The 25,893-nt window shown below is 42.8% G+C and overlaps 1 protein-coding gene across 1 annotated transcript; it reads right to left on the bottom strand.

Annotated features, from left to right (window-relative positions):
• Positions 1-8,461: 8,461 nt before the first annotated feature.
• On the bottom strand, positions 8,462-15,003 carry COX17 (cytochrome c oxidase copper chaperone COX17). Its single transcript, XM_002716664.5, has 3 exons — positions 14,758-15,003; positions 12,697-12,784; positions 8,462-8,580 (listed from the first exon to the last, which is right to left on the bottom strand). Exons 1-2 carry the CDS (start codon positions 14,862-14,864, stop codon positions 12,700-12,702), a joined length of 192 nt encoding a protein of 63 aa, XP_002716710.1. The 5' UTR covers positions 14,865-15,003; the 3' UTR covers positions 8,462-8,580; positions 12,697-12,699.
• Positions 15,004-25,893: the final 10,890 nt, after the last annotated feature.

The following is a 25,893-nucleotide window of genomic DNA, read 5'->3' on the forward strand; positions in this document are numbered from 1 at the left end:
TGGCACCGGAAGAAAGGGTGACCCCAGATGGATACCATGTTTGGAATTGGAATCTAAGAGGTACTGGCAGTGAGAAAAAACAGGCCAGGCACACAGGCAGGCTGGCGGAGCACTTAACATACCTCCCAGAGGACAAGATAAGACCTCGGGGCAAAGAGGCTGGCAGGGAGGGACAAAGGGAATGTGAGGGTAGGGTTTACCTCAAGGCTCCAGGCAGAGCCCCCGCTGTGGGGAGGGCCAGGAGGCTCCGTGAGGTAAAAGGACACATCAAAGTAGAAAAGTATGGGACTATTATCAGAAAAAAACTCCTAAAAGCAAGAACTGGAAACCCCCTTGAAAGCCTTATTAACCCACGCCGCAAATGTCATCCAGGCGTTTATTTAACATCCATTCAACAAAAAATAACTATGTGGAGCAGCTTTTTGAATTCAAGGCTGACTTTCCCCTGCACATACCTGGTCCGGTAATAGTTAATAAACGATTGGCCAGGTCTTCAGCCACCCCCCCACCTCCAATATTTCTGAATTATAACCAACACCTATTAATACCCATGAAGCACCAGACCTGAATTGGGCATTTTTACACACTTTTTATTTAGCCATCATAACAACACTTCAAAGAAAATATTATCTTCCTTCTAGATCTGAAAGGAACTCAAGCTAAGAGAGGTAAGTTCTCACAGCTAGGAGGTAGAAGAAATGGGATTTGAACCCAAGTCTATCAGATTTAATATTCTGTTCCACGGGGTTTGCACAGTAAGTAAGAAATATAAGTTCAGATCCATGTCTCCCAACCTCATAGTTCCATAAAGTCTGATAATTTCCCCAGACAGGGCCAGCACCATGACTCACTAGGCTAATCCTCCACCTGCGGCGCCGGCACACCAGGTTCTAGTCCCAGTCGGGGCGCCAGTTCTGTCCCGGTTGCTCCTCTTCCAGTCCAGCTCTCTGTTGTGGCCCGAGAGTGCAGTGGAGGATGGCCCAAGTCCTTGGGCCCTGCACCCCATCGGAGACCAGGAGGAAACACCTGGCTCCTGGCTTTGGATCAGCATGGTGCGCCGGCCGCGGCAGCCATTGTGGGGTGAACCATCAGAAAAAGGAAGACCTTTCTCTCTGTCTCTCTCTCACTGTCCACTCTGCCTGTCCCCCCCCCCCCCAAAAAAAAAATCCCAAGACAGAAACATCTAGATGAATTTGGGGATGTACTTTGGGCTACCAAGAAATAACTGGAGTACATAAACACTAAGGACTGTGACTCCTTTGTTCTTGCTCGCTGCTCCCCACTGGCAGCTTAGCCCCTACAGCTGTCACCATTGTTCCTGAGCTGGAGAAGAGGAAGCCCAGTAACTTCCCAGTGCTATTCAAGGGCTCAATCTTAGGGACCTTTATCCCACTGCCATAACTGACTAAAGCAATTAGAAATTGTCAAATATGCCAAGGAGCAGAAGTTTTCAACTCAATGAGTATTTGCTGAGTGCCTGCTAGGAGCCAAGCTTTAGCCCAGCTAAGGGAAAGAGTCTTCAGAAAACATGGCAATTCAGTGCGTGAAGCACAATGGCTGAGTTAATTTAAAGAATGGTGGCAGCCTTGCAGGAAGGGCAGCTTGTGGGAAGGAAGATTTAAGAAGAGCTGGTAACTGATTTGAGGTTTTGGGGTAGAATCGTCCATATGGGCAGCGGGGGAGTATCTCTACTGGCGGAAACAGGAGAAGCAGAGTGGGGAGTCAGGATTTTTCCTTGATTATAATCAATTGACTGTGGCTGGTGTTGGGGTATAGCAGGCTAAGCTTCATCCTGCAGCGCCTGCATCCCATATGCGCACTGGTTCAAGCCCCACCTGTTCCACTTCCAATCCAGCTCTCTGCTACTGCGCCTGGGAAAGCAGCAGAAGATGGCCCAAGTGCTTGGGTTCCTGCACCCACGTCAGAGATACAGCAGCTCCTGGCTCCTGGCTTTGGATCAGCCCAGCTGTGTTCTTTGTGGCCATTTTGGGGAGTGAACCCATGTATGGAAGCTCTCTTTCTCTCTTACTCTGTCTCTCCTCCTCTCTCTGTAACTCTTTCAAACAAACAAAAAAAAATCTTAAAAAGAATACAATCAATTAGCCAACAAATGTGTACTTTATTTTCTGCTTCCCAAAGGTAGGAAAAAAAAAAAATCAGCAGTGATGAGCTGGTCTTGGTGAAGTAATAGCCCCCAGCCTCCCTCATGGCAATGATTTGGGTCTGTGATGTGACTGGATCAGTGGAGTGGAGAGATTTTCTAGATGTTGCTTTATGTCACTGCCTGCCTCCCAACCAGCCTGCCTACCTTAACGAACAGTAGCTGCTCCTCCTTGCACCTGGGTCAGGCACTCCCTGGGCGCCCGGAGTAGGTGTCCCTGCCAGCTGTGAGCAGGGAAGTCAGAAGCACAGGAACAGAGAAGCCACGCAGGCATTCTCTGCCCTATAGAATTTCAAAGCAGGTCATCTTTCTCAGCAAGCTTGCCAGTGGATTGGCCTTGACCCTTTAAAGAGACAGGCAGACCTACCAACCTCTGTTCACTTGGCCTGCTTCCCTGCCATCCACACATGTGCTCATCTAAGCCGAGTATACTAACACTGACCAAGCAGCTGTTGTTGCCGCATGGGATCCCATGAAAACTTTTTTTTTTTTTTTTTTTTTTAATGGAAGACGCAGGCTGAGAGGGGGCGAAGAAAGTTGCCCTAGGTCATAGACGGGTGTGTGAAAGGGATTAAAGCCTTAGGTCACTGTGACTCTAAACTGCATATTCTGTGTGGTGCCACCCTATTAGATTCTCTGGGGAGTCAACAAGTTTGTACACAGCCTCCTAGGTTGACACAGGGGACCTCAACACGTTGTCAGGCGACTTCCATGTCAGACAACACAGATGCACAAACCCACGTGGTGCCAGCAGTCACAGGGACTCTGAGGCCTGTAAGATGAGACCTGTGATCCAAATGGAAAGTTGTTTTGTTTACTTTTAAACCCAGAATTGAAGAAGAAAACTTGATGGTGTGTCTAAACAGTAATATTCTTATCAGGAAATCCACAGACATGAAGGCAGAAACATAGCAGAAAATATTTGAGGGAGACAAAAGGAAAGAAGTAGAAGTCGTATCATTTGTTGAGCTGATTCAACTCAGTAAGTGTTTATTCAGGACAAACTATGTGTGCCAGAACAGGGGATGTGAAGATGAACAGGACAGTTACCAGCTTCAAGGACCTTTTGGTCTCGGGGGAGACTGACCCAGGAAACAACACAGTTCAATAGAATAAGAATATCCAGCTTACAGAGGAAAACTGCTAATGGGGGAGCAAAGAATTCAGGTAAAACATCACAGGGAAGGTGACATTTAGGCTGGCCTGCAAAGATGAGTAGGGATTCCCCAGCTGGAGAGGGCCTTCCAGCAAGAGGAACAGAATGTGAAGTCGAGCCCAGAAACAAAACAAAAATACATGGCATATTCCGGTAACACAGACCAGCTTGTTGTAGCGAAATCCAAAACAGCAGCAAGCAGGACACGGGGCAGGGGAGGTGGCTGGGGCCAGATTATGTCAGCTGGCTCAAAGGTCCTGAACTGGGGCCGATCTCCAACTGTTGTTACTAGATCATGCTGAGACAAGGACAGAAATTCAGAATAAATATTAAGACATTTTATAGAATTTTGACAGAGAAACTTAGAGCCTTTGAATTTAGTAACAAACACTTTGGGCTTATATAGAACGTATCTTTTTGAAAGTCTGTGTTATTTTTCTTTAAAATCTTTTGATTTTCAATTTATTTGAAAGGCAGAGAAAAAGAGATTGTCAGATCTTCCATCCTCTGGTTCTGCCTACAGCAGCCAGATCTGGGCCAGGCCTTTTTAAAATTTCATTTTCCTAGTACTGGCCTGTGATGAACTGGGGTTTTGGGGGAGCTGGTTCTTCATCCCAAATGAGTATAGTTTGAGACTCTACACTTGAGATTAATGCTTTCCTAATACAGATACTAAAATAGAACAGAGGCAGAGCCGGCACTGTGGCTTAGCAGGTAGAGCCGCCACCTACCGTGCTGGCATCCCATATGGGCACTAGTTCAAGTCCCAGCTGCTCTACTTCCAATCCAGCTCTCTGTTATGGCCTGGGAAAGCAGTAGTAGATGGCCCAACTCCTTGGGCCACTGCACCCGTGTGGGAGACCCAGAAGAAGCTCCTGGTTCCTGGCTTTGGATCAGCACAGCTCCATCTGTTGTGGCCATTTGGGGAGTGTACCAGAAGATGGAAGACCTTTCTTTCTCTGCCTGTGCTTCTCTGTTAACTCTGCCTGTCAAATAAATAAATCTTAAATAAAATAGAAGAAAGGCATGATTTTAAGCTTTGGATACATCCTGCTGAGTTGATCTTAAGCAGACCCTACTGGCTATTGCCCTATAGCCACTTCCCTTTTTTCTTTGGTTTATGGAACTCTGACTTTGCTTGGGTAATACGTTAAAGAAGGTGGGCTTTCCTCCCAGTTGCCAGGGCCTGAACACATACTGGTCAAAGTCAAGTGCAATGTATCATCTCATAACTCCTACTCCAGACTGGCTTAGGGCAGTCATGTGACCAAAGAGCTGGAAGAGTAAGCTGGAGAAGGGAGTTTCTGTCACAAGTATACTCCCTGGTAGCACCTGTTACCTTTCATACAGGCTTGAATGCAGCACAATGATGATGTAACACATGAAGTTACTGCAGTCATGAGATACACCTCAGAATGGATAAAGAGCAGAAAAACAAAGCCTAGCTACTTGACAGACTCACTGAGCCATAGTCTCAAACCTTCCTCACAGGGGAGGTAAGTGAATTTTTGTATTGTTTCTGTCAGCGGAGTTAGGTATTCTGATGCTTTGAGCTGAGTACATCCTTACTCAGATCTCCCTAAGGAACTGCAAAGGGATTAGTGTTCAGGGAACAATAGTCCTTTTTTTTTTTTTAATATTTATTTATTTGAAAGTCAGAGTTACACAGAGAGAGGCGGAGAGGCAGAAAGAGAGAGACTTCCATCGATGGTTCACTCCCCAGTGGGCTGCAACAGCTGGAGCTATGCACTGGAGAGCATCACCAAACCTATGCTACACTGTATCTAGAGCTTGCCTGAAGGCTGGACTCCCAATAATGAGAGAATTTTTCTTGACAAGCATTTTCTATTATTTGCTGTCAAAAGCACAACAATGAACAAAGATACAAATACACTTAACATGTTTTAATAGCTAAGAAACAAACATTGAACATAGTCCCACATGCACTCTTTGGCACAGCGTCTTGGAACATCTATCAAGCATTAAACATTCAACTTCGTATTTCTGTAGCTTATAGACATGTTCCCACTATATGCTCTTTGAGGACAGTCCACGTTTTCTTAATCTTTGTATACTACTTAGCACATAGTTGGCCTATGTCCTCAGAAAAAGTTGAACCAAATTAAAAATGTTATCTCAAAAATTAAAGAAAGAAAAGAAGGATGGAAGGAAGGAAGGGAGGGAGGGAGGGAGGAAGGCTGGGTGAGACAGAGAAAGGGAAGTATCATTATATCCTTAGAATTCTATCTACGAAGTATAAAGTATCTGTTTTCTTTGTATTAATATCATATTAACATGAAAATTGAGAACAAAATTTCATTTCTTATTAAAAAAAAGGTTGAATTAAACAGCCTCTCATCTCTCTGAGGTTAGGATATTATGTCTGATTCATAACTGAATACTCAACACATAAGGCCATTCCTTGCAAATAACAGCACTTCACTGAAAGCACATAGAACGAACATGTAATTATGAATAGTTAATAATATAATTTCTCCACCAGCCTCACATGAGACCTGTAGTCTTTGCTAAGACTTTCCGTTTTCATCAACCTTCATGTCAAACATTTCAAGGAAACTGTTAAAACAGTGTGAATGTACCTGTAAGAGTTGAGGGATGACTATGAATAGCATGGACTTAGCAAAGAGGTATATTAGAACATGACTGTCACCCACATGGAGGTGAAGTTCTTTCCTTTCCAAATTACTTTGGCAACATCTCCTACCATTATTACCAAAACACATCATGTTTAGGAAATCCTAAGCACCAGGGAAGAATGGGCAGAAAGGCTTGTGAGATGTACTTTCAATTACAGCAGAGATGAAGAGAACTTTTGTTCCTTTATAGATCAGGTAAGGACACCAATCTGGCAAAGGTTAAAAAAGTTAATGCGGGGCTGTAGGTGTTTGGACTAGCAGTAAAGATGCCAGTTAAGCACTGGTTAAGATGTCTGCATCCTGTATTGGAGTTCCGTTCCAGCTACCTGCTAGTGCAGACCCTTGGAGGCAGTGGTGATGGCTCAACTAGTTAGCTGGGTTCCTGCCACCCACATGGGAGACCTGGACTGAGCTCCTGGCTCATGGCACATGCCCAGCCCCAGATACTGTGGGCATTTGGGGACTGAACCACCAGATGGAAGTTCTACCTCTCAAATAAACAAACAAACAAACAACAAATTAACGTGTTTCTAAGAACTTAAGGAAATAGGCACCTTTAGATACTAAGGTGTAGTTAAGCAGAGATCAGGCCTTGGAACCATGCATAGCCTTTGGCCTATTCTTAGCTAAGCAATTAGTAAAGGACACTTGTAAAGACTTTCTCAGGAGACTTGCATTGCAGTGTTATAGAGTAGCCAAAAACACACACACAGAGAAAAGGTCATCAAAAAAAGGTCCTCTTGAAGATGGGATTGTGACTTCTTCCTTATGTCTCAAAAAAAAAACAAAAAACAAAAAAAACAAAACCAAAAACAAACAAAAAAAAAAACAATTTTTTTAAAATCCAGAATCCATATATTTCCTATGTATCTTATTCCATACTAGGACCTAATTCCCAGAATGGTATCTGACACATCACAGACACTCTATAAAACATTTGTTTATCCTATTCATCTTTTTCCTTTTCTCACACTTGTTGAATGGGTCAATGTACAAACAATATATAATGGAAAAAAAACCATAATGGGTTAAATTATGGTAAGCCGGACAACAGTCAATACTAATAACATTGTAGTACTATGCTCACTGTTGGTAAAATATATCAAGGGGAAAAAGCAAGCAACATTATAATCTCATCAAAAAATGTAACCTAGAAAAATGAGCTCCTCTTGATTTAAAAAATTATAATACATAGGAAAAGTCTGGAACACCACATATAAAACAGTTAACACTGGGTGACAAGGTTATGGATTTGTGTTTTTTATAGTCCCAGGACATATTCAGAGTCTGGATAACCACTTGCTAAGAATCTCTCTATTATGTGATAAGTTGATTCATATTTGTCTTAGAAGTTCAACATTCTGTTCTTTACCCAGAAGATTTTTCTATAAACTATCAAGTGCTTACTAAAAGTATTATATATCCAAATGGATATTCAAGTAAAAGTATGAACACAGAATCAGAGAACTAGAGAATGTCTAAACAATACTAAGTGCTAGATACTGTGCCAAAGGCTGTAAATAAATCACTGTAATTAGCACTTACAATCTTGTTAATTAGTACTATCTCTATCCTTGTTCATCTTTTTTTCAAGTAAGAACAGATACCAGGAAGTGTTTCTGATTCCACTCAGCCAGCTACTGAACCTAAGTGTGAAAGCCAGACTCTTAATTAGGAAGGAATCGTAAGAAATCATTTAATTCAGCTTTTATTTTATAGAGAAGGCAATTTTCCCATCATACAATAACACATGAACAGTATACATCCTCAGTAACTTTTGTCCTTGGGATTTTAAATTCAGTGTACTTAAAGGCACAATAGGATCAACTGTTTCATTAGACCATAAGCAACTAAGAAGACCACAAGGTTACTTCCCACACTAAAAGAACTGCACTCTGTCCCACCAGGTATCATTATAGGATAGCATGAGCTACTTAATTAATTACTGGAATAAATCCAGCCTCTAACTTCAACTATTTGTCCTCCAGGCACTAAACTTACAATCTGGTCTATCCTAAAGCGTAACTAGCTATATACAGATTAGTTACACAAACAGCTAAGGTCTTCTAAGCCAAATCACCCTACTCTGGTCCAAAATCTAAACAAAATTTTCAAAATGACAAAACTAGTTTTAAAAAAAATGGCTTCAAAATTCAAGACAGTCTTGTCTAGTTCTTTCCCTTATGAAAACTAAACATGAAAAACAAAATGTGAGTCTTGAATTAGATGATATGGCCAGCACATTCATTCTCAATTGGTAGAGGGTTATTTATTCCTACTTCCATGCACCTAATTGTGGAGGTTTCATCAGGTGAGACCTGCCTCCGGTTTCTCTCCACCACAAACATCCAAAGTTTCCAGAATGACACAGTAACAAGAACATAAGAAACTCATGTTAGAAGATTTGCTGCTATATGCCTTAAGACACACACACATCAAACAGCAATATGAGCATGTGAGGTACACAAAAAGAAACACACCTGAAGATTTTTTATATTTTCCTTTTTTTAATAAATTATAAATACTTTTTCTAAAGCTCACTAAGGAACTCCCAAAATTATTTATTCTTCATTCTTCAGGGATTATTCATTCACAGAGCAGATCACCTGCAAAAAAAATACTCATTTTAGAAAGTCAGGTTTCCAACATCTAATAGACCCATGGAGTTAGGGAATGAAAATCACTAGATAAAAGCACCTTGATTAAGTGTTATTAACCAACTGCCACAGTTTTTCTCACAAAATCAAAGAACTTCATTTTTAAATTCTAGTTTTGCCTAACTAAAACATCATTAAAACTGTTCAAGGCATTACAGTGTTTAATGTTTAGACATTCTGAAATAAAAATAATACTCGTAAATAAATTTCTATATACATAGATATCTTTATCTTCTCAAAAATATCTTCCAAAAAAGGCTATGGCAGTTTATTTTTACAGATACTCAAGAGAAGAGACTTGCAAACTCCTCTCTTGGCTGATTTAAGTATGTTTGGCTAAGATCCACAAATTAGAAGACAGAAGGTCAGCTCAGTACACAAGATACTTCCTGTGGAAAGTTACTCACTTAATCACAAGGGCAAAATAAGGGCAACCATGTGAAAATCCATTTTGAAAGATCAGAAAGGGAGTGTCGCATGGGTGGGGCTGCTGGTCCAGTAGGTCTGTAGGTCTGTACAAGGTTTCTCTCCACACACCTTACACTCTCCCTCCCCCAGCCTCTTGCTCACAACAAACACTACAGAGATCATTCAACTGGGCTAGTCAACTCTTCAAGTCTTATGAAAATACTTTCTCCCCATCTAGCCCTCCCCTTCATTTGGTTTACATAAGAAGATAAGCTTCATAAAGATACAAACATCCAAACTGTCTTTTTCTAAATCTGGGCAGGAAAGATAACCAAAAATGAAGCCACTCAGCATTTCAATGACAGCAGCCCACCCCATGAAAGCCCCTGGATGTCAACTTGGTTGTTATCTCTGGGTGTAAAGTCTTTGACAGAAAGGGTCAACTTTCTCATCTTGGCATTTCCCAGGGTCTTAATACCTACTGAAGGAATAAATGTTTGAATGGCAGAAATGAGCTTTTTGTCAGGACCACATTTTCACACATAAATAGTTGCTTATTTTTATGTGTGAAATCAGCATATTTTAAAAATCCAAGTATTGAGTTTAAAGTTAATAAATACTGAGTATCACTACTTTCAGTGCTAGTCCTTTAATTTCTTTCAGTAACATTAGCCTCCACACTGGGTTCTCCAGGTTTCTTCTGATTACTGAAGGCAGAAAAATACTATGTGCCCTTTGCCTCCTTTTATATATATAGTTATTAATCTTTTCTTAACTAGGACTCTAGCCAGGTACTCCCATATGGGAGTTAGGTAACCCAACAGGCATCCTAACTGCTGCACCAAAGACCAGCTGCATCCTCCTCATACTTTCGTCAGGTTCTGGGTCCATCCACTTTCTCTTTCAGTGGTACAGTCGTAAGATAGAAAAAACTGTCTAGAATTACCACTATTGTACCTGTTTTCCCTTTGTAGTTTTTAAGTCTCTGCCTTTGCCACTATAATTTATATTTAACATGATCACTACTACTATTCATTCTTTAGCTTAAACAAATAGCTATTAAAGAGAGGCTCACTTGAAAATCATCTAGGAGCATCTGAGTCAACAAATACAGAGTGAGGCCCAGGCTTGTGCATTCTATAAAATGTTCCTCAAGTGACTGTGAAGTACGACCTCTGTGTAAGAACTACTGGCTGAACACAGTCTACTTTTATATGAAGTATAGAACATGTATAATAGATTTACTCTTAATCAACTGAGTTCAAGGTACAATCAAGATCTACTTTGCAGAACACTAGAGCACTAGGGAAACCACAGTTCACGATAATGTATTATATTCTGAATAAACAACTGAAGAGAGGAGCTGTGTCTATGTGTCGAAGCAGTGCATTGTACCCCATGAAAATGTACCAATATTGCACATTAATAAAAAATATTAAAAATTTTTAAAAAATTTCTCCATTTATTGAGGAATAACATTACAATCTAAATCTTGAATGCAGAAACTCTGATGATCACTGCTATGAAGGATGCACTCTACCTTAAATTTATTTATTTTACAAAACGATTCACCAAGGGATTTATTTAACTATCTAGTCTAAAAGCCATGTAAATGTATTATGTATACATGGTAGTAGATATACTATATAGAGATCATGTGTGCTTTCCTTTTATAAATGAAAAAAGTAATATCCAAAGAGGATTAGTGTTTAATGAAAGTTAAATGTAGCTAAAGTGAAAACCATGCTAAATGAGACATCAGGAGACTCCAAATGAAGCCACAGGTCTCCAGACTACACTGTTTTCCACTATGGTCATACATTTATCAGCTTGTGGCCGAGCCCTTATCCCTTCTCTTTCATACCTCACTGAAGACAATTAACTGGCCATACATGAAATTCCAAAGAGGCAGGAGAGAGGTGAAAGGGAAAGAAGCCAGGCTCTCTATTACTATTACACTGGTATGTGGCTTCACATTATCGCTTGGCTATTAATAAGTTAAAAGTGGCAGTGCGGTGCATATATTCAGGGAGGGACATAGCAGGAAAGTCTGCCTGGAGACCAAGGCTCCAGTTCTGAGCCTGCTTAACCCACCTTTGTAGCCATTTCATAACTACAAGCCTTAGTTTCCTTAATTAGTCACCCATTTAATTAATAATACTCTATTGAGCACCTAGTATGTGCCAAGTACTGTGAAAATTATAAGGGATATGACATTGAGCCATACAGAAAATCATTACTTTCTCAGTTTACATTCTAGTTGGAGTGAAGCAAGCAGATACAAAAACCGATAATACACAGGTGATGGAGTTTAAGAGTAGCCACTAGCTACTTGTAGCTTTAAAACGCTTTAAAATTAATAATTCAGGGGGCCAGCAGTGTGGCGTAGCCGGTAAGGCCACCGACTGCAGTGCCAGCATCCCATATGGGCACTGGTTCGAGTCCCGGCTGCTATACTTCCAATCCAGCTCTCTGCTATGGCCTGGGAAAGCAGTAGAAGATGGCCCAAGTCCTTGGGCCCCTGCACCTGTGTGGGAGACCCAGAAGAAGCTCCTGGCTCCTGACTTCGCATCGGCACAGTTCTGGCCGTTGTGACCAACTGGGGAATGAACCAGCAGATGGAAGACCTCTCTCTTTCTCTCTCTCTGCCTCTCCTTCTCTCTGTGTGTAACTCTGACTTTCAAATAAATACATAAATCTTTAAAAAAAAAAATCAGTTCCTCAGTCTCACTAGCCAAGCAGCTACCACACTGGAACAGTGCAGATACAGAACATTTCCATCATCACAGAACATTATATTGGACAGTACTAAAAAGGAATGAGGGGAAAGGGATGCCAGTTTACAGGAGGAGGTGTAGAGGGAGGGGATAACAAGTTTTTTTTTAATTGGATAAGTACATACCTTCTTTGTAATTTATTAAGAGGTAAGATTATTCATAAGATGCAAATTATGAATGGAATGTAAAAAAAAAAAAAAAATCCAGAACAATTCCCATGAAAGTCGACCAAAGGGATCCATAAATGAAAAAACAGAACATCCATTCTTTGTGAATAGAGACCTGAATGAAGTGGGGGAGTGACCTAAGTCAATAAATACAGAAAGAGCTTCCAAAGAAAAGAAAATAATTTATTTGTGGTATTACTGGATACACATCACTTAAGGTCCCTTTAAGCATAAAAATTTTGATTCAAAGTTCAAAAATGGTGTGGAGTTCAGTTTTATGAGAATGATGCATGGTACAAAAGAAACAGCCACAGTCCCCTTTCCCTCTCGCAGACAGCAGGACTTCCCTTTGTTACCTACTTCCTACTGAAAATACTGAATACCGCAACACTGGAGACGAGAAACAGAGAACATTTTCCTTTCAGTTCCTTTAAGCTGGACAATGAAACATTTTGAACTTACTACGGCTGTCAGCTGTTGGTCCCACTGAATCCAAAAGCTTTTTGTCAAACCTCTTCTTGAAAGCTAGATTCTCCCCTTCCTAAATCCAATAAATGCCTCCCAATTTGTCAGCAACATCTGCTCCTATACTGAGAGCTGTGGTTTTTTAGTGATATTTAAGCATATTACCCTTAACCAGGTGAACTACCTCTGAGAGCACGTTGCCCAATGGTTGCTAAATCTGTAAAGCAATAGAGAAACAGTAAGCTCACCGTTTATATCTTAAATCCCAGGGCTCTCATGCATTCCTTGTGGGCCTCAATTAGATGTCCACAGTGCTCTTCTCCTTTCTCGATGATGCTATAAACAAAATGTACTTGTCACATAACCAAGTAGGCATTAAACACAATAAATAAGCATGCAGTATGGGGAGTGAGGCAGAACAAGGATAGGATGGAACACAACAATTTAAAACGCTATAGAGCAAAACAGCTTTGTTTTTATTTGATATTGTTATTGCTTCCACACCTTCCAAGATGTTCCACAGGTAAGTAGGTTTAGGGGGAGTATGATGAGAAGAAATACTTAGACATATCAAGTATTGCTTCTAGTCCAAGGAGTAACACTGCTATATAATGAAATAAGCTGAATGAATACCATATTTATCCTAAATGAAGAGCACAAAGTAAAGACTAAAATCTCACAGCTTTATTTCTAGGATCTGAAAATGCAAATTTTAGAAAATAATCAGCTATGCAAATGTAATTTTAGGGGCCTGCATAGCGGCATTGTGAGTTAAGCCACCACCTGCAATGCCGGCATCCCACATGGGTGCTGGTTTGAGTCCAGGACACTTCACTTCCAGTCCAGCTCCCTGCTGATGCACCTGAGAAAGCAGCAAAGGACGGCCCAGGTGCTTGGGCCCCTGCACCCACTATGGAGATCTGGAGGAAGCTCCTGGCTATTGAGGCCATTTGCGGAGAGAACCAGCAGATGGAGGATCTTTGTCTATCTGTAATTTTGCCTTTAAAATAAATAAATAAATCTTTCAAAAATATGTAATTTTTGTAAATAATATCAACCCAAGTTCAAGTATAAGAAAAAACTGATTCCTCACTACAGCTATGTGGGGAAAAGTCACAGTCACCAGAGACAATTCATGCAACAAGAATTTAAAGATGGGAATAGGTTCTTCCCACTCATCCTTCAAAAGCTCAAAAGGCTGCCTTCAAATGAAGTACTGCCAGGGACACGGAGCTCCTTATCAAAGTAACAGCCATATATACTGTGTCAGGCACTTGATGTGGCTTTTATCATTGACTTTTACAGTGACTGTTAGGTAGATATTTTTATTAGGCCTATTTTACAAACACATGAGGCAGAAATATTAAATAATTTGCTCAAGGTCACCAAGTTGGTGGTTCAGGGTTCAAACCTCGACTCTGGATCCCTGGCTCTTAATCATGATGCTGTACTGTCCACACATTCCGTAAGCACTTACTGCTAACACGGGAGCAATTTCAGTAGGAGACTGCAGCCTTCCAATTCTCTTCACAGTCCTATTTGCAAAGCACCGACTATAACAGAGGCACTGAGCTCCTACCCTCTTGTTACCCCCTGATACCACTTAGGACTTCCCTGCTTTATGAAGACACAAAAGAGCTGGAGGGAGAAGTGCACATTCACAGCACCTGAGGCCTCTGGCTAAAGAGATTTGTTCTACAATAGTGGTTACATAAGACGATAAGGAACAAGACCTTTTGTGTATGGATGATAATTTAAATGCGCTGTTTTGAACCGACAGGCAGGCTGATCATACAGACTGGTTGATTTTTTTTAACTTCGGGTTGCCTTCAAAGGGTTGAAGGTGAACCTTCTGGAACTATAAGCAATGGGTCCAGTGGCCTATTTTTTTCTAGATTTGGGGAGAAAGCCTTAGAAATTACCAGAACACGTTTACTCTTTAATCTTGCCAAATCCTCTAGCATAGGCCTTTCCATGACATAGCAATTACTGGTGTAAGTGGCCATTAACTTTAAGCTCCTTTAAGTCAGTGTCTACCCTTTTCTACAGTTTTGGACCTAAGGCAGTGCTTAACTCCTAACAGAAGGTCAGCAGCCATCTATCGGAAGGAGTGAGGGCGTGAACAGAACCCGGGGCCAATCTAACCTCTCTCTCCTCCATTCAGCGTCCCCTCGCACTGGGCTAAGGGTTCAGTCAACACGTGGCCGACTGCGAAACCTACGGGGCTCTCTACGTCTCTGTGGAGCACGGAACAGCAAGGCGAGGGCTAGCGGCAGAGGCACCGGAACCCCTCCCGGCGGCGCACTGACCACGCATCGCGCGCCTTCTTGGTCTCCGGGCAGGCGCAGCAGGGCTTCAGCGGCTTCTTCTCCTGAGGCTCAGACGGGGAAGGGCTTGCGGCCGCCAGACCCGGCATCTTTCTCGCCGAAAGCAGCTAAAACGCAGACACCCTAAACTCGCAGCCTCTGCAGAGCCGATTCGTCCGCAGTCACTTCCGCGGTCGCTCTAAACAGGACAGGAAGTCCCGCCCTCCTCCTCCGGAGCGCCGAGGGATTAAACGACGGCTGCGCAGAAGAGGTGAAATTGAGGTCAGGGGGAGGCTGCTTCCTCGGCGCATGCGCAGAGAAGCCGATTGAAAGGCGAGGAGCTGCTCTTCTGGCGCAGCGACATAAGCTGTCGTCTGCAATGGTGGAGTCCCATGTGGACGGGAGTTCGAGTTCCGGCTGCCCCACTCCGGATCCAGCTCCCTGATAATGCACCTAGGGGAAAGCAGCAGAAAATAATGCAAGTGCTTGGGCTTCCTGCACTCATGTGGGAGATCCAGATGAAGCTCTTGAACCTGGCTTTGGCCTGGTGCAACCGTTGGGAGAGTGAACCAACAAGGGAAGAGCTCTCTGTCTTTCCCTCTCTAACTGCCTTTCAAATAAAATAAGTCTCAAAACAAAACAGAGGTCGCCAGAGGTGTCAACCATCTTGCTAGGATTCACCTAGGATGAGAACAGCAAAACAACTAAGAGAGCTCTCAATCTTTCCACCCGCTACGAATATCGAAACTGAACCCTAAGAGGGTGAAATGACTTGTCTCAGCCAAACAAGAGAAAGCACTAGTGAAAGCCAGCTCCTTTGACTAACACTGGTTTCCCATCTTTTCACTCAGGGTCATCACCTGCCTTCTTCCTGTCCCCTACCTACTGTTGTCCTTGACCATTTTTTTCATAGAGTTAGTTAACAATCAGGCAAAGACATCTGCACAATCCAATCCACAAGTGTTGGGGTTGGGGAGCGGAGAAAGGTCCTCGAAGCCCACGTGCCTCTCCTGCCCACCTTGGGTGTTAACTCCTCAGCTGATTTGTGTGTATAACTCCTTGCCAATGGATTCCATTATGAATTGTTCAGTCATGGATTTGCTGAACATCATTAATAAAATTGAAAAGTACCTCCTGTTTGGTATTTCTTGACTTCAGTTAGGTAAAGTAATAAAGTGGTGCCCACGTTATTTGCAATATGGTAAACATAGTCATTGAATGTTGTCTTGCAGAGAACTGTTACACACAGGGAATGAACTTGATTTTTACAGCAGGATTTGGGAGCATTGTTCAATAGCTGCCTGGTAATAGCTGTTTTGGTATTCAAACTTTCAGTATCACCTAACCCATGTTTGTGTCTATGAGTCTATTTCAGCGATTTAGCTTGGAAACTATTGGTGTGTGGGGGATATATAAATATCTAAGACAGTTTAGGGAGTTAAGAGGATTGTGATAAGCTGAATATGCAGATTATAGATCAAAAGATAGAACAGGTTTTCTGCAATTAAGATCTTTTTACCCATTTGTTTTCAGGGGCAACTCTAAGGTTAGTTTTCTTAGTACCTTTTTGTATCAAATTCTCACTTTTTGTTTATTGCTTCTTTGCTTTAGTGAAGAGAGCACAGGTACTGCTGTGACAACTCGCCCTCTCTGTGACTTGTGGCAGGTAAACTAGTATTGCCAAACCTCAGGCAAAAAGGTTGGGTAGCAACCTTGTCTCCGCCGCACACTTCCTTTAACCTGCTGTGTGCATGAAATGAACAAACCCTCAGTTTCCTCCTGAGCACTGTGATGCTTGTACTCTTCAACAACTGCTTCTCCAAGACAGAATATTCTCCTTCCCTTGAGAGAAGGACCAAAGAATGAGTGAATATTTAGTCATTTATTTCCAGCTACTTAATTTGCATCTTGTTTCAGACATGTGTGTAGCCCACACATGTGGGCTACTTTTTCTTTTAGTTTTTAATTTATGAGCAAGTAAGCTTTAAGGTCAACTTCTGATTTTTTTTTTTTAACATTATCCTTATTCTTCACTTTTCTTCCCACCCTGAATGTCTTTAGACTTGTGAGATGGCCTACATTTGGCATTAAAGGAAGAGTAGGAATACACACATGAAATTTATTGTTTCCTGTTCTACCTCATGAAAAATCTAAATAACCTACTTTTTTTTTTTTTTTTGACAGGCAGAGAGGCAGAGTGGACAGTGAGAGAGAGACGGAGAGAAAGGTCTTCCTTTTTGCCGTTGGTTCACCCTCCAATGGCCACCGCAGCCGGCGCGCTGCGGCCGGCGCACTGCGCTGATCCGATGGCAGGAGCCAGGAGCCAGGTGCTTTTCCTGGTCTCCCATGGGGTGCAGGGCCCAAGGACTTGGGCCATCCTCCACTGCACTTCCGGGCCACAGCAGAGAGCTGGTCTGGAAGAGGGGCAACCGGGACAGAATCCGGCGCCCCGACCGGGACTAGAACCCAGTGTGCCAGCGCCGCAGGCGGAGGATTAGCCTAGTGAGCCGCGGCACCGGCCAAAATAACCTACTTTCCTCAGGGAAAATACAACAATTCTTGAGAGCTGTCATTAGAGATAATTAAATTGAACTAGGTGGGCATATGGGACCAAGTAAAAGATGGGATTCAACAATTTGTTTTACAGTGGTAACTAAGGTTAATTTGCTTGGTATGTTTCAGATCAACTTCTCAATTCTGATTTTAACCAGCAATACTCGACTCTTTTAAGTGGAGTTGGTACTCTATGGTATTGCTACAATTGCTAAATTAATAGGCAGCAGGACTTGAAATGGTGACTTTGGTGGACATTTTAAAAAATATCTGACATTCTCTTTAAAAAAAAAAAAGATTTATTTATTTACTTGAAAGTCAGAGTTACACACAGAGAGAAAGAGAGGCAGAGAGAGAGAGAGAGGTCTTCCATCCACTGGTTCACTCCCCAATTGGCCGCAACGGCTGGAGCTGGGCCAAGAGCTTCTTCCGGGTCTCCCAAGTGGGTACAGGGGCCCAAGGACTTGGGCCATCTTCTACTGCTTTCCCAAGCGATGGCAGAGAGCTGGATTGGAAGTGCAGCAGCCAGGACACAAACCGGCGCCTATATGGGATGCCAGCACTGCAGGGGGTGGCTTTACCATGAGTCACCACCGTGCCAGCCCCCAACATTCTCTTTAAAATTATTTATTGATTTGAAAGGCAGAGAGAGAGAGAGAGAGAGAGAGATCCTGTTCCTCTGGTTTACCCCCAAATGCTTACAACATTACAACAGCTGGGGCTGGGCCAGACCAGAGCTGGGAGCCGGGAACTCCATCCAGGACTCTCACATGGTTGAACCATCACTTGCTGCCTTCTAGGGTACATATTAGAAGGAAGCTGCAATCAGGAGCAGAGCCAGGACTCAGACCCAGGCACTCCAAGAGGGGATGTGGGTGTCCCAGCTGGCATCTTAATCACCAAGCTAAAGGTACTAAATGAGAACATTAGCTACCAATGGCACCAGACAGCCATTTTATGAATAAAGTAACAGCCCTGGCAATATAACAAGGAACAACTAAGGAAATACTTTGTAAAATCTTCCACGATAAAGGTATTTTTAGGGACTGGTGTGGTGGCATAGTGGGTTCAGCCACTTCCTGCCATGTTGGCATTCCATGGGGACACAAGTTCAAAACCCAGCTGCTTCAGTTTTGATCCAGTTCCCTGCTAATGTGCCTGGGAAAGCAGCAGAAGATGGCCCAAGTCCTTGGACCCCTGTCACCCCTGTGGGATACCCCAGTGAATTTCCTACTCTTGAATTTGGCCTGGCTCAACACTGCTCATTGCAGCCCTTTGGGGAGCGAACCAGTGGATAGAGGATGTCTCTCTCTTTATCTCTCCCTATCTGTCTGTAAATTTACCTTTCAAAAGAAATAAATCTTTTTTAAAAAGGATTTTAACCATTTTTTCATTTTTCATGCCTAACTGAACCCAAGTGTGGAGACTTGACCAAGTTAAGCATGGGCAGCTGGAGTTAGTGGGGCAGGGGTGACACCATATGTTGAGAGAAAAGAATTACAGGTCTAAATTCTCCTCTAGTTACTAGGTGGTAGACTTCAGATAGTCTAACAAAAGCAAGCAAGGTGATTTTTGCATATGACTCACGGGTCTGCCTCTGTCAAAAGGACTTTTCAGTTTTGAATTGATAAATAAGTTCTGTACAGTTTTTATAGTTTTCCAAATATTCTGAAGAATTTGAGATTTTACTCTAGTTCCCAGCCATCAAACTTCTGAGTTACAGATGAAAAATAGTTTATTACAACACAAACAGGAGAACATCAGTATTTTTTTTTTTTGTTGGTTCCCTGAACCTCAGTTCCCACAGGATGATGTGAAGAAAGCTAAATGGGAAGAGATGGTGAGTTTTTAAAAACCCAAATCTTGGGGCCAGCACTGTGGTACAGCAGGTGAGGCTGTTGCCTGCAGAGCCCGCAACCCATATGGATGCCAGTTTGAGTCCTGGATGCTCCACTTCCAGTCCAGCTCCCTGCTGATATGCCTGGGAAGGCAGCAGAGGGTGGCCCAAGTGCTTAAATTTTATTAATTGGAATTTGTCTTCATTATCAAAGTTTCTTTTATACAAGTAAACTAAATGATGCAGAACCCAATTTCATAAAGGTCATGTATTAATCATTTACCATTGTTACTAGGGAGTGAATATATGTGTCCTTACAAAATTCAGATTCTGAAACTCTACTCCCCAAAGTATGGCATTTGAAAATGGGGCCTTTGAAAGGTAATTATATTTAGATGAGGTCATGAGGCTGGAGCCCCCAGCATAGGATAATTGCCCTTTAAGAAGAGGAAGAGTTCAGACATCACTATTATCTTAGGGGACACAGCAGGAAGGTAGCTATACAAGGTCTAGAACATTCACCAGGAATAGAATTGGGCTATCTTAGATGGACCAGCCTCCAGAACTGTGGGAAATAAATATCTGTTGTTTAAGCCACCCAGTCTTTAGTATTTTGTGGTAACAACTCAAGGAGAGTTAAGATTGCTGAGTAACACTAATACCACAAAACTAATGGCAATATGCATGATCATCTCACGGTTTCTTCAGACCAGGAATCTGCTCCTGGCTTAAGGGGCTCCTCTGATTGGAGTCTTCGAAGAATGCAGTCAAGACTTTGGCCAAGATTATGGTCTCCTCTGAGGTTCTTACAAGGGAAATGTACGTTTCCAGTCTCACTCAGACGCTTGGCAGAAGTTGCAGATTCAGGGCTTTGGTTTCTAGCTGACTGTAAGTTGGCATTTGTCCTCAGCTCCTAGAGGCCACCTGTAGTTCCTTGTCACATACGGTTCCCCAACATGGTTAATTGCTTCCTAAAGGCAACAAAGGACAGAAAGAGAGAGAGAGAGAGAGAGAGAGAGAGAGAGACCCAGTAAAATGGGCATTACAGTCTTATGTATTAGAATCACATAACTGTGTACATATATCCCATCATTTGATTAATAGCAAATTCTATTGATTAATAGCAAATCACAATGCTCAAAATCAAATAAAAGCATGAACCACCAGGAGGCTGAGTTCCTGGGGCCACCATAAATGTCTGTCCACTACCAGCTGATTATCTAAAAATACAGACCTAAAACAGAGATTGCATGGAATATATCCACAAATGAAGGGGAGCTGATAAATGAGACAGAGATGAGACCATTCACATGTGTGTCCTTGCCTTTAATTAGGGAGAAATGGTATCTAACATTTTGAGGGCACTTACTATCTACCATATTCCTTTACAAGTCTTTTGTGGGTATTATCTCCTATAATCTTCCCTGAGACTACTGTAATATGTCACCTTTTTAGTAATGAGGAACCAGATGCACATGGATACTAAATGATTAACTAAGGAACATACGAATTGTAAGTTTTAGAACAGGATTCAAATCTAGGAAATCTGATTTCAAAACTCACACAGGGCCGGTGTCTGGTCTAGTAGTTAGGGTGTCCACAGTACTTACTGGAGTGCCTGGGTTTGAGTCCTGGCTCTGCTCTCGATTCCAGCTTCCTACTAATGCACTCCCTGGGAGGAGGCCGTGCTGATGGCTCAAATGATTAGAATCCTGCCATCCTGATTGGATACCTGGATTGAATTTCCAGTGCCTGGCTTTAGCCTGGCCCAGCCCTGGCCATTACAGGCATTTGGGGAGTGAACTCAGTGGGTAGGAGCTATCTCTCTCTCTCCCCACCTTCCTCCATTAAAATCAATACATTTTTTAAAAGTTCATACAGTTAATCACTGTCCTAGTATTTTACTCAGAATGTATTGCATTTGACTAACCAATGCGCACTTGGTATGGAACATCCTAGAGATCATGGAGATATGAAACTGGCAGTGAGATAGAAGTGAGGACCAATGATGGCAGACAGATGACTGGCCAAAAGGTTAAGCAGATCAGTTCATTCAAATGATTTCTTCTTTAGCACTTGCTTTGTGCCAGCTGCTGACCTAAGAACTGTGGATGGATTCAGGGTGAGTAGCACACTGAGCTCTCTGGTCTCACAAAGTTTACTTCAAGTGGAAGGAAACAAAATAAATAAATAGATTTTTAAAAAGAACATTTCAGTGCTATAAAAATAAATCAAGGCAATATCATAGTGACTCTAGATGTGTTTCTGATGGCTGGAGAAGGGAGGCATTAGCTGTTGGCTACCTCAGATAATTTGTCTGACAGTGGAAATGTCTGTCTGAGGAGATGCCAATCCAGTTGACCTCAAATGATGAGGAGCCAACTGTGAGAAGACAGGGTGTGAGTGAGGAGCATTCTAAGAAGGAAAAACGGAAGGGAGGCGCTGAGAAATGTAGCTCTACCCACAGACAGAGAAATAGACATTAGAACACTGTATTTTGTTTCTGTATCTGCTTTCCTCAGAATCCTATACAAATTTTCTCAGAAGGGTATAAGTATATAAATCACATCTTTAACAGTCATTCCTATTTTTAGCCATACATCTGTTCTTTGTTTGCTCATAGATTTTAGTAAACCCTGAAGTCGGCACCCATCATTTAGTAAACACTCAGTGTATTTGTTTAACAAATGTATGGTTTTATACATATGGTAGTCATTTTATTAATGTACTGGGTACTTCAGAGATTTAAAAAAAAAAAGTGACCATATGCAGTCTTGTGTCTTCAGTGAACTCAACCTTAGGGAGAACAGAGTTGCAAACAATTACTATACACAGTGGTCCACCGTATTGGCACTACAGCATTGGAAGAACGAACGACATTGTACTCTATTCGGGGACCCTGAAGAAAATGCATAAAGATGGCAAAGTTGGAGCCAAGTGTTGCAGGATGCTTATATTAGTTGGCAGCATTATATTAAAAAAAGTTATTCAGAGGTACTTGTAAAGCAGGGTAAGGCAGATTGTATCTGGGACCAGTGAGATATGCATAAAGACCACTGCAACCAGCTCTTGCAGTGGAGACAGGCTGGGATCAATGCCAAATGCAAGCATGGGTAAGTCGGAACATACAGCCAAGGAGGTCACTGGATGGGAAATTACTAAGAGGGAACATTCAGGGATGAGGGGGATTCTAGCTAAAGGGACCTGACAGTATTCTTCCTGTATATGAGTGTAATCCAATAAATGAAGGATGGGAAGAGGGTAGGCTTTTGTCAGACTGACTTGGCAGGGTTCTTTGCTAAAGTTGGATTTTATAAGAAAGAATATAGAGAAGCCAGCGCTGTGGCAGAGTGTGCTAAGCTTCTGCCTGTGGTATCCGCATCCTATATGGGCATGGGTTCCAGTCCTGGCTGCTCCACTTCTGATCCACCTCTGCTGTGGCCTGGGAAAGCAGCAGCCCCTGTACCAGTGTGGGAGACCTAGAAAAACTCCTATCTCAGCTTCAGATGGGCCCAGCCCTGGCCATTGCAGCCACTTGGGGAGTGAACCAGCAGATGGAAGACCTCTCTGTCTCTCCCCCTCTCTCTACCTCTACCTCTCAAATAAATAAATAAACCTTTAAAAAGAAAGAAAGAACATAGAAAGGTTTAGGAGCCAGAGGTTTAGCTAAGCAAAGAATCTTTGTCGGGGATATAAACAGGAAAAGGCATTTTAGGGAAAGGAGTTTTCTTAAGCAAAGGTTCAGAAGCAACAATGAGTTAAAACCAGGGTGTGTGCCAAAGGAGTCGCAAGGCCAGGGAGCTTATTAGGGAAGTATCTGTGAGTCACATGAAAGTGATGAAGAAGCCAACTCTTTTTTTTTTTTTTTTAAGGACAAGTTCAGCCTACTTTTTTTTTTTAATTTTTAAAATTTATTTGAACGTCAGAGTTACACAGAGAGAGAAGGAGAGGCAGAGAGAGAGAGGTCTTCCATCCACTGGTTCACTCCCTAATTGGCTGCGACAGCAGGAGCTGTGCTGATCTGAAGCCAGCAGGCAGCAGCTTCCTCCAGGTCTCCCACGTAGGTGCAGGGGCCCAAGGACTTGGGCCATCTTTTACTGCTTTCCCAGGCCATAGCAGAGAGCTGGATCCGAAGTAGAGCAGCTGGGACTTGAACCGGCACCCATATGGGATGTTGGTACTTAAGGTGGCAGCTTTACCTGCTACGGCACAACGCCGGCCCCAAAAAAGCCAACTCTAAGGGGTGCTACTAGCCTCATGAGATAAACATCATAAAGAATAATGAACATACAGATTAAAACACCAGGTATGTAAAAAATGCATGGATTCATAATGATACTAAACAAACAAAAAACTTGGTGTGGTTAACATTGGAGTTTGCTCTGGCACCAACTTATTTCTCTGAAATTTAATAAAGAATCTAGCATTTTAAAAAAAGACTTATTTATTTGAAAGTCAGAGTTACAGAGAGAGAGGCGTGGCAGAGAGAGAGAGAGAGAGAGAGGTCTTCCATCTGCTGGTTCACATCGCAATTGGCTGCAATGGCTGGAGCTTTGCTGATCCTGGATCCGAAGCCAGGAGCCAGGAGCTTCCTCTGGGTCCCCCACATGGGTGCAGGGGCCCAAGGACTTGGGCCATCTTCTACTGCTTTCCCAGGCCATAGCAGAAAGCTGGATCAGAAGTGGAGCAGTCAGGTCTCGAACCAGAGCCCACATGGGATGCCGGCACTCCAGGCCAGGGCATTTACCCACTGCGCCACAGCGCTGGCCCCAAATAATCTAGCATTTATCCAGTCTTTCCTCCACAATGTATTTCAGTAAATCGGTGAGTTGGTTTGAGAAAGCTTTTTCTGTAGAAGAATCCCCGGTAGTAATTATCCAAAGTATTAGAAAATCACTGTTACCACTGTTAGCTAAGGTAACAGTGATTAAAAATTTTTAAAAAAATCTTTATCACTTTGCCATGTAGATAAAAGATAAAATAAGGGGCTGGCGCCGCGGCTCACTAGGCTAATCCTCCGCCTTGCGGCGCTGGCACACCGGGTTCTAGTCCCGGTCGGGGCGCTGGATTCTGTCCCGGTTGCCCCTCTTCCAGGCCAGCTCTCTGCTGTGGCCAGGGAGTGCAGTGGAGGATGGCCCAAGTGCTTGGGCCCTGCACCCCATGGGAGACCAGGCTAAGTACCTGGCTCCTGCCATCGCGGCCATTGGAGGGTGAACCAACGGCAAAGGAAGACCTTTCTCTCTGTCTCTCTCTCTCACTGTCCACTCTGCCTGTCAAAAACAAAACAAAAAAAAGATAAAATAAGATTATGTTTGAGATTTCTTTTACAAATGGGGTGGGGGAGGGAAGGAAAGATGAAACAAGATTGGCAAAATGAAGGTTGAGTGATGGGTTCATTACTAACGCTGGAATCACGTCTGCTGCTCTTTAAATTCTGCCAGGATGGGTTTTGTTGTTGTTTCTTCTCAAAGAAACCTTATATTTAAGGAATACAAACTTCATGCATTTCATACGTACAAATTAGGAATGTAGTGATTCTTCCCACGATACCCGCCCTCCCACCCCTTCTCCTCACTCTCCCATTCCTAGTCCCATTCTCTACTGAGATCCATTTTCAATTAACTTTACACACAGAAGACCAACTCTATACTAAGTAACGAGTTCAACAATTTGCACGAGAAAAAAAAGAAAAAAGAAATTGTTCCTCAATAGTCCAGACAAGGGCTGCTCAAATTCATTGCACCTCAAAGTTAATTTCACTTTTTTTTTTAGAAACTTAAATAACTTTAAAGAAGCACCCAAGAATGATACATCTTTTGTGAGCACTCAGACATAACTGTAACTTGTGAGACCTAAGAATATCCTCCACTTACTACATTAAAAGAAAGTAAGTCGTTGAGAATGAGTTTTATCGTTGATTAAGGAAGCACCTAAGAAAAACAAGCAATGGAGCTGGACACTTAGGCATAACTAAAAGTTATGAGACATGAGAATATCCTGCACTTAATACACTAAAACAAAATTTTTGAGAACAAATTTTACTGTTAACTCTCATAATACAACTCTTTGAGGACAGAGGTCCTGCATGGGGAGTTAGTGCACAGTGACTCCTGCTGTTAATTTAACAATTAACACTCTCATGTATGATGTCAGTGACCACCCGAGGCTCTTGACATGAACTGCCAAGGCTAAGGAAGCCATTTGAATCCACAAACTCCAGTATTTAGACAAGGCCATAAGCAAAGTGGAAGTTCTCTCCTCCCCTCAGAGCAAAGTACCTCCTCATGCTGGGTTTCAAAAGCAGACTCGTGCCTGTGGCGTCCTTTCGGGTGCCCTAATGCCCAGGGCTCAGTCAGGGGCAGCTTCCTGCGGTCAACAGCTACTGACGGTTACCAAGCGCCCCTTATCCCTGATGGGTGCCAAGGCCCAATACTCAAGCACTGGGATTCCTCCTCACTCACAGGAATCCCAGGGCTCTGAGCAGAGGGGTTTTCCGAAATGAAAGCACTATTTCAGGAGGCTCTGAGATTTCCCAGGGATTTCGGAAAGAAGCTCCAGTTGTACCCCGCACGTTGCTGCAGGATTTCCTGAAGAGTAGCCTTTTCCCCAGCTTCTGGCCATGAACGTGGGTGGCCAGCCGACAGCTCCCCGCCCCGTCTCGGAAGCACAGCCAGAGGCTAGGCCATTGCTACCTCCTCTTTCCCGCCCATCCCCACCTCTCTCCTCCCTCCTCCCCACGCTCCGCCCCA

The sequence above is a fragment of the Oryctolagus cuniculus genome, chromosome 4 (assembly GCF_964237555.1).
Source record: "Oryctolagus cuniculus chromosome 4, mOryCun1.1, whole genome shotgun sequence".
Classification (NCBI taxonomy): Eukaryota; Metazoa; Chordata; class Mammalia; order Lagomorpha; family Leporidae; genus Oryctolagus; species Oryctolagus cuniculus.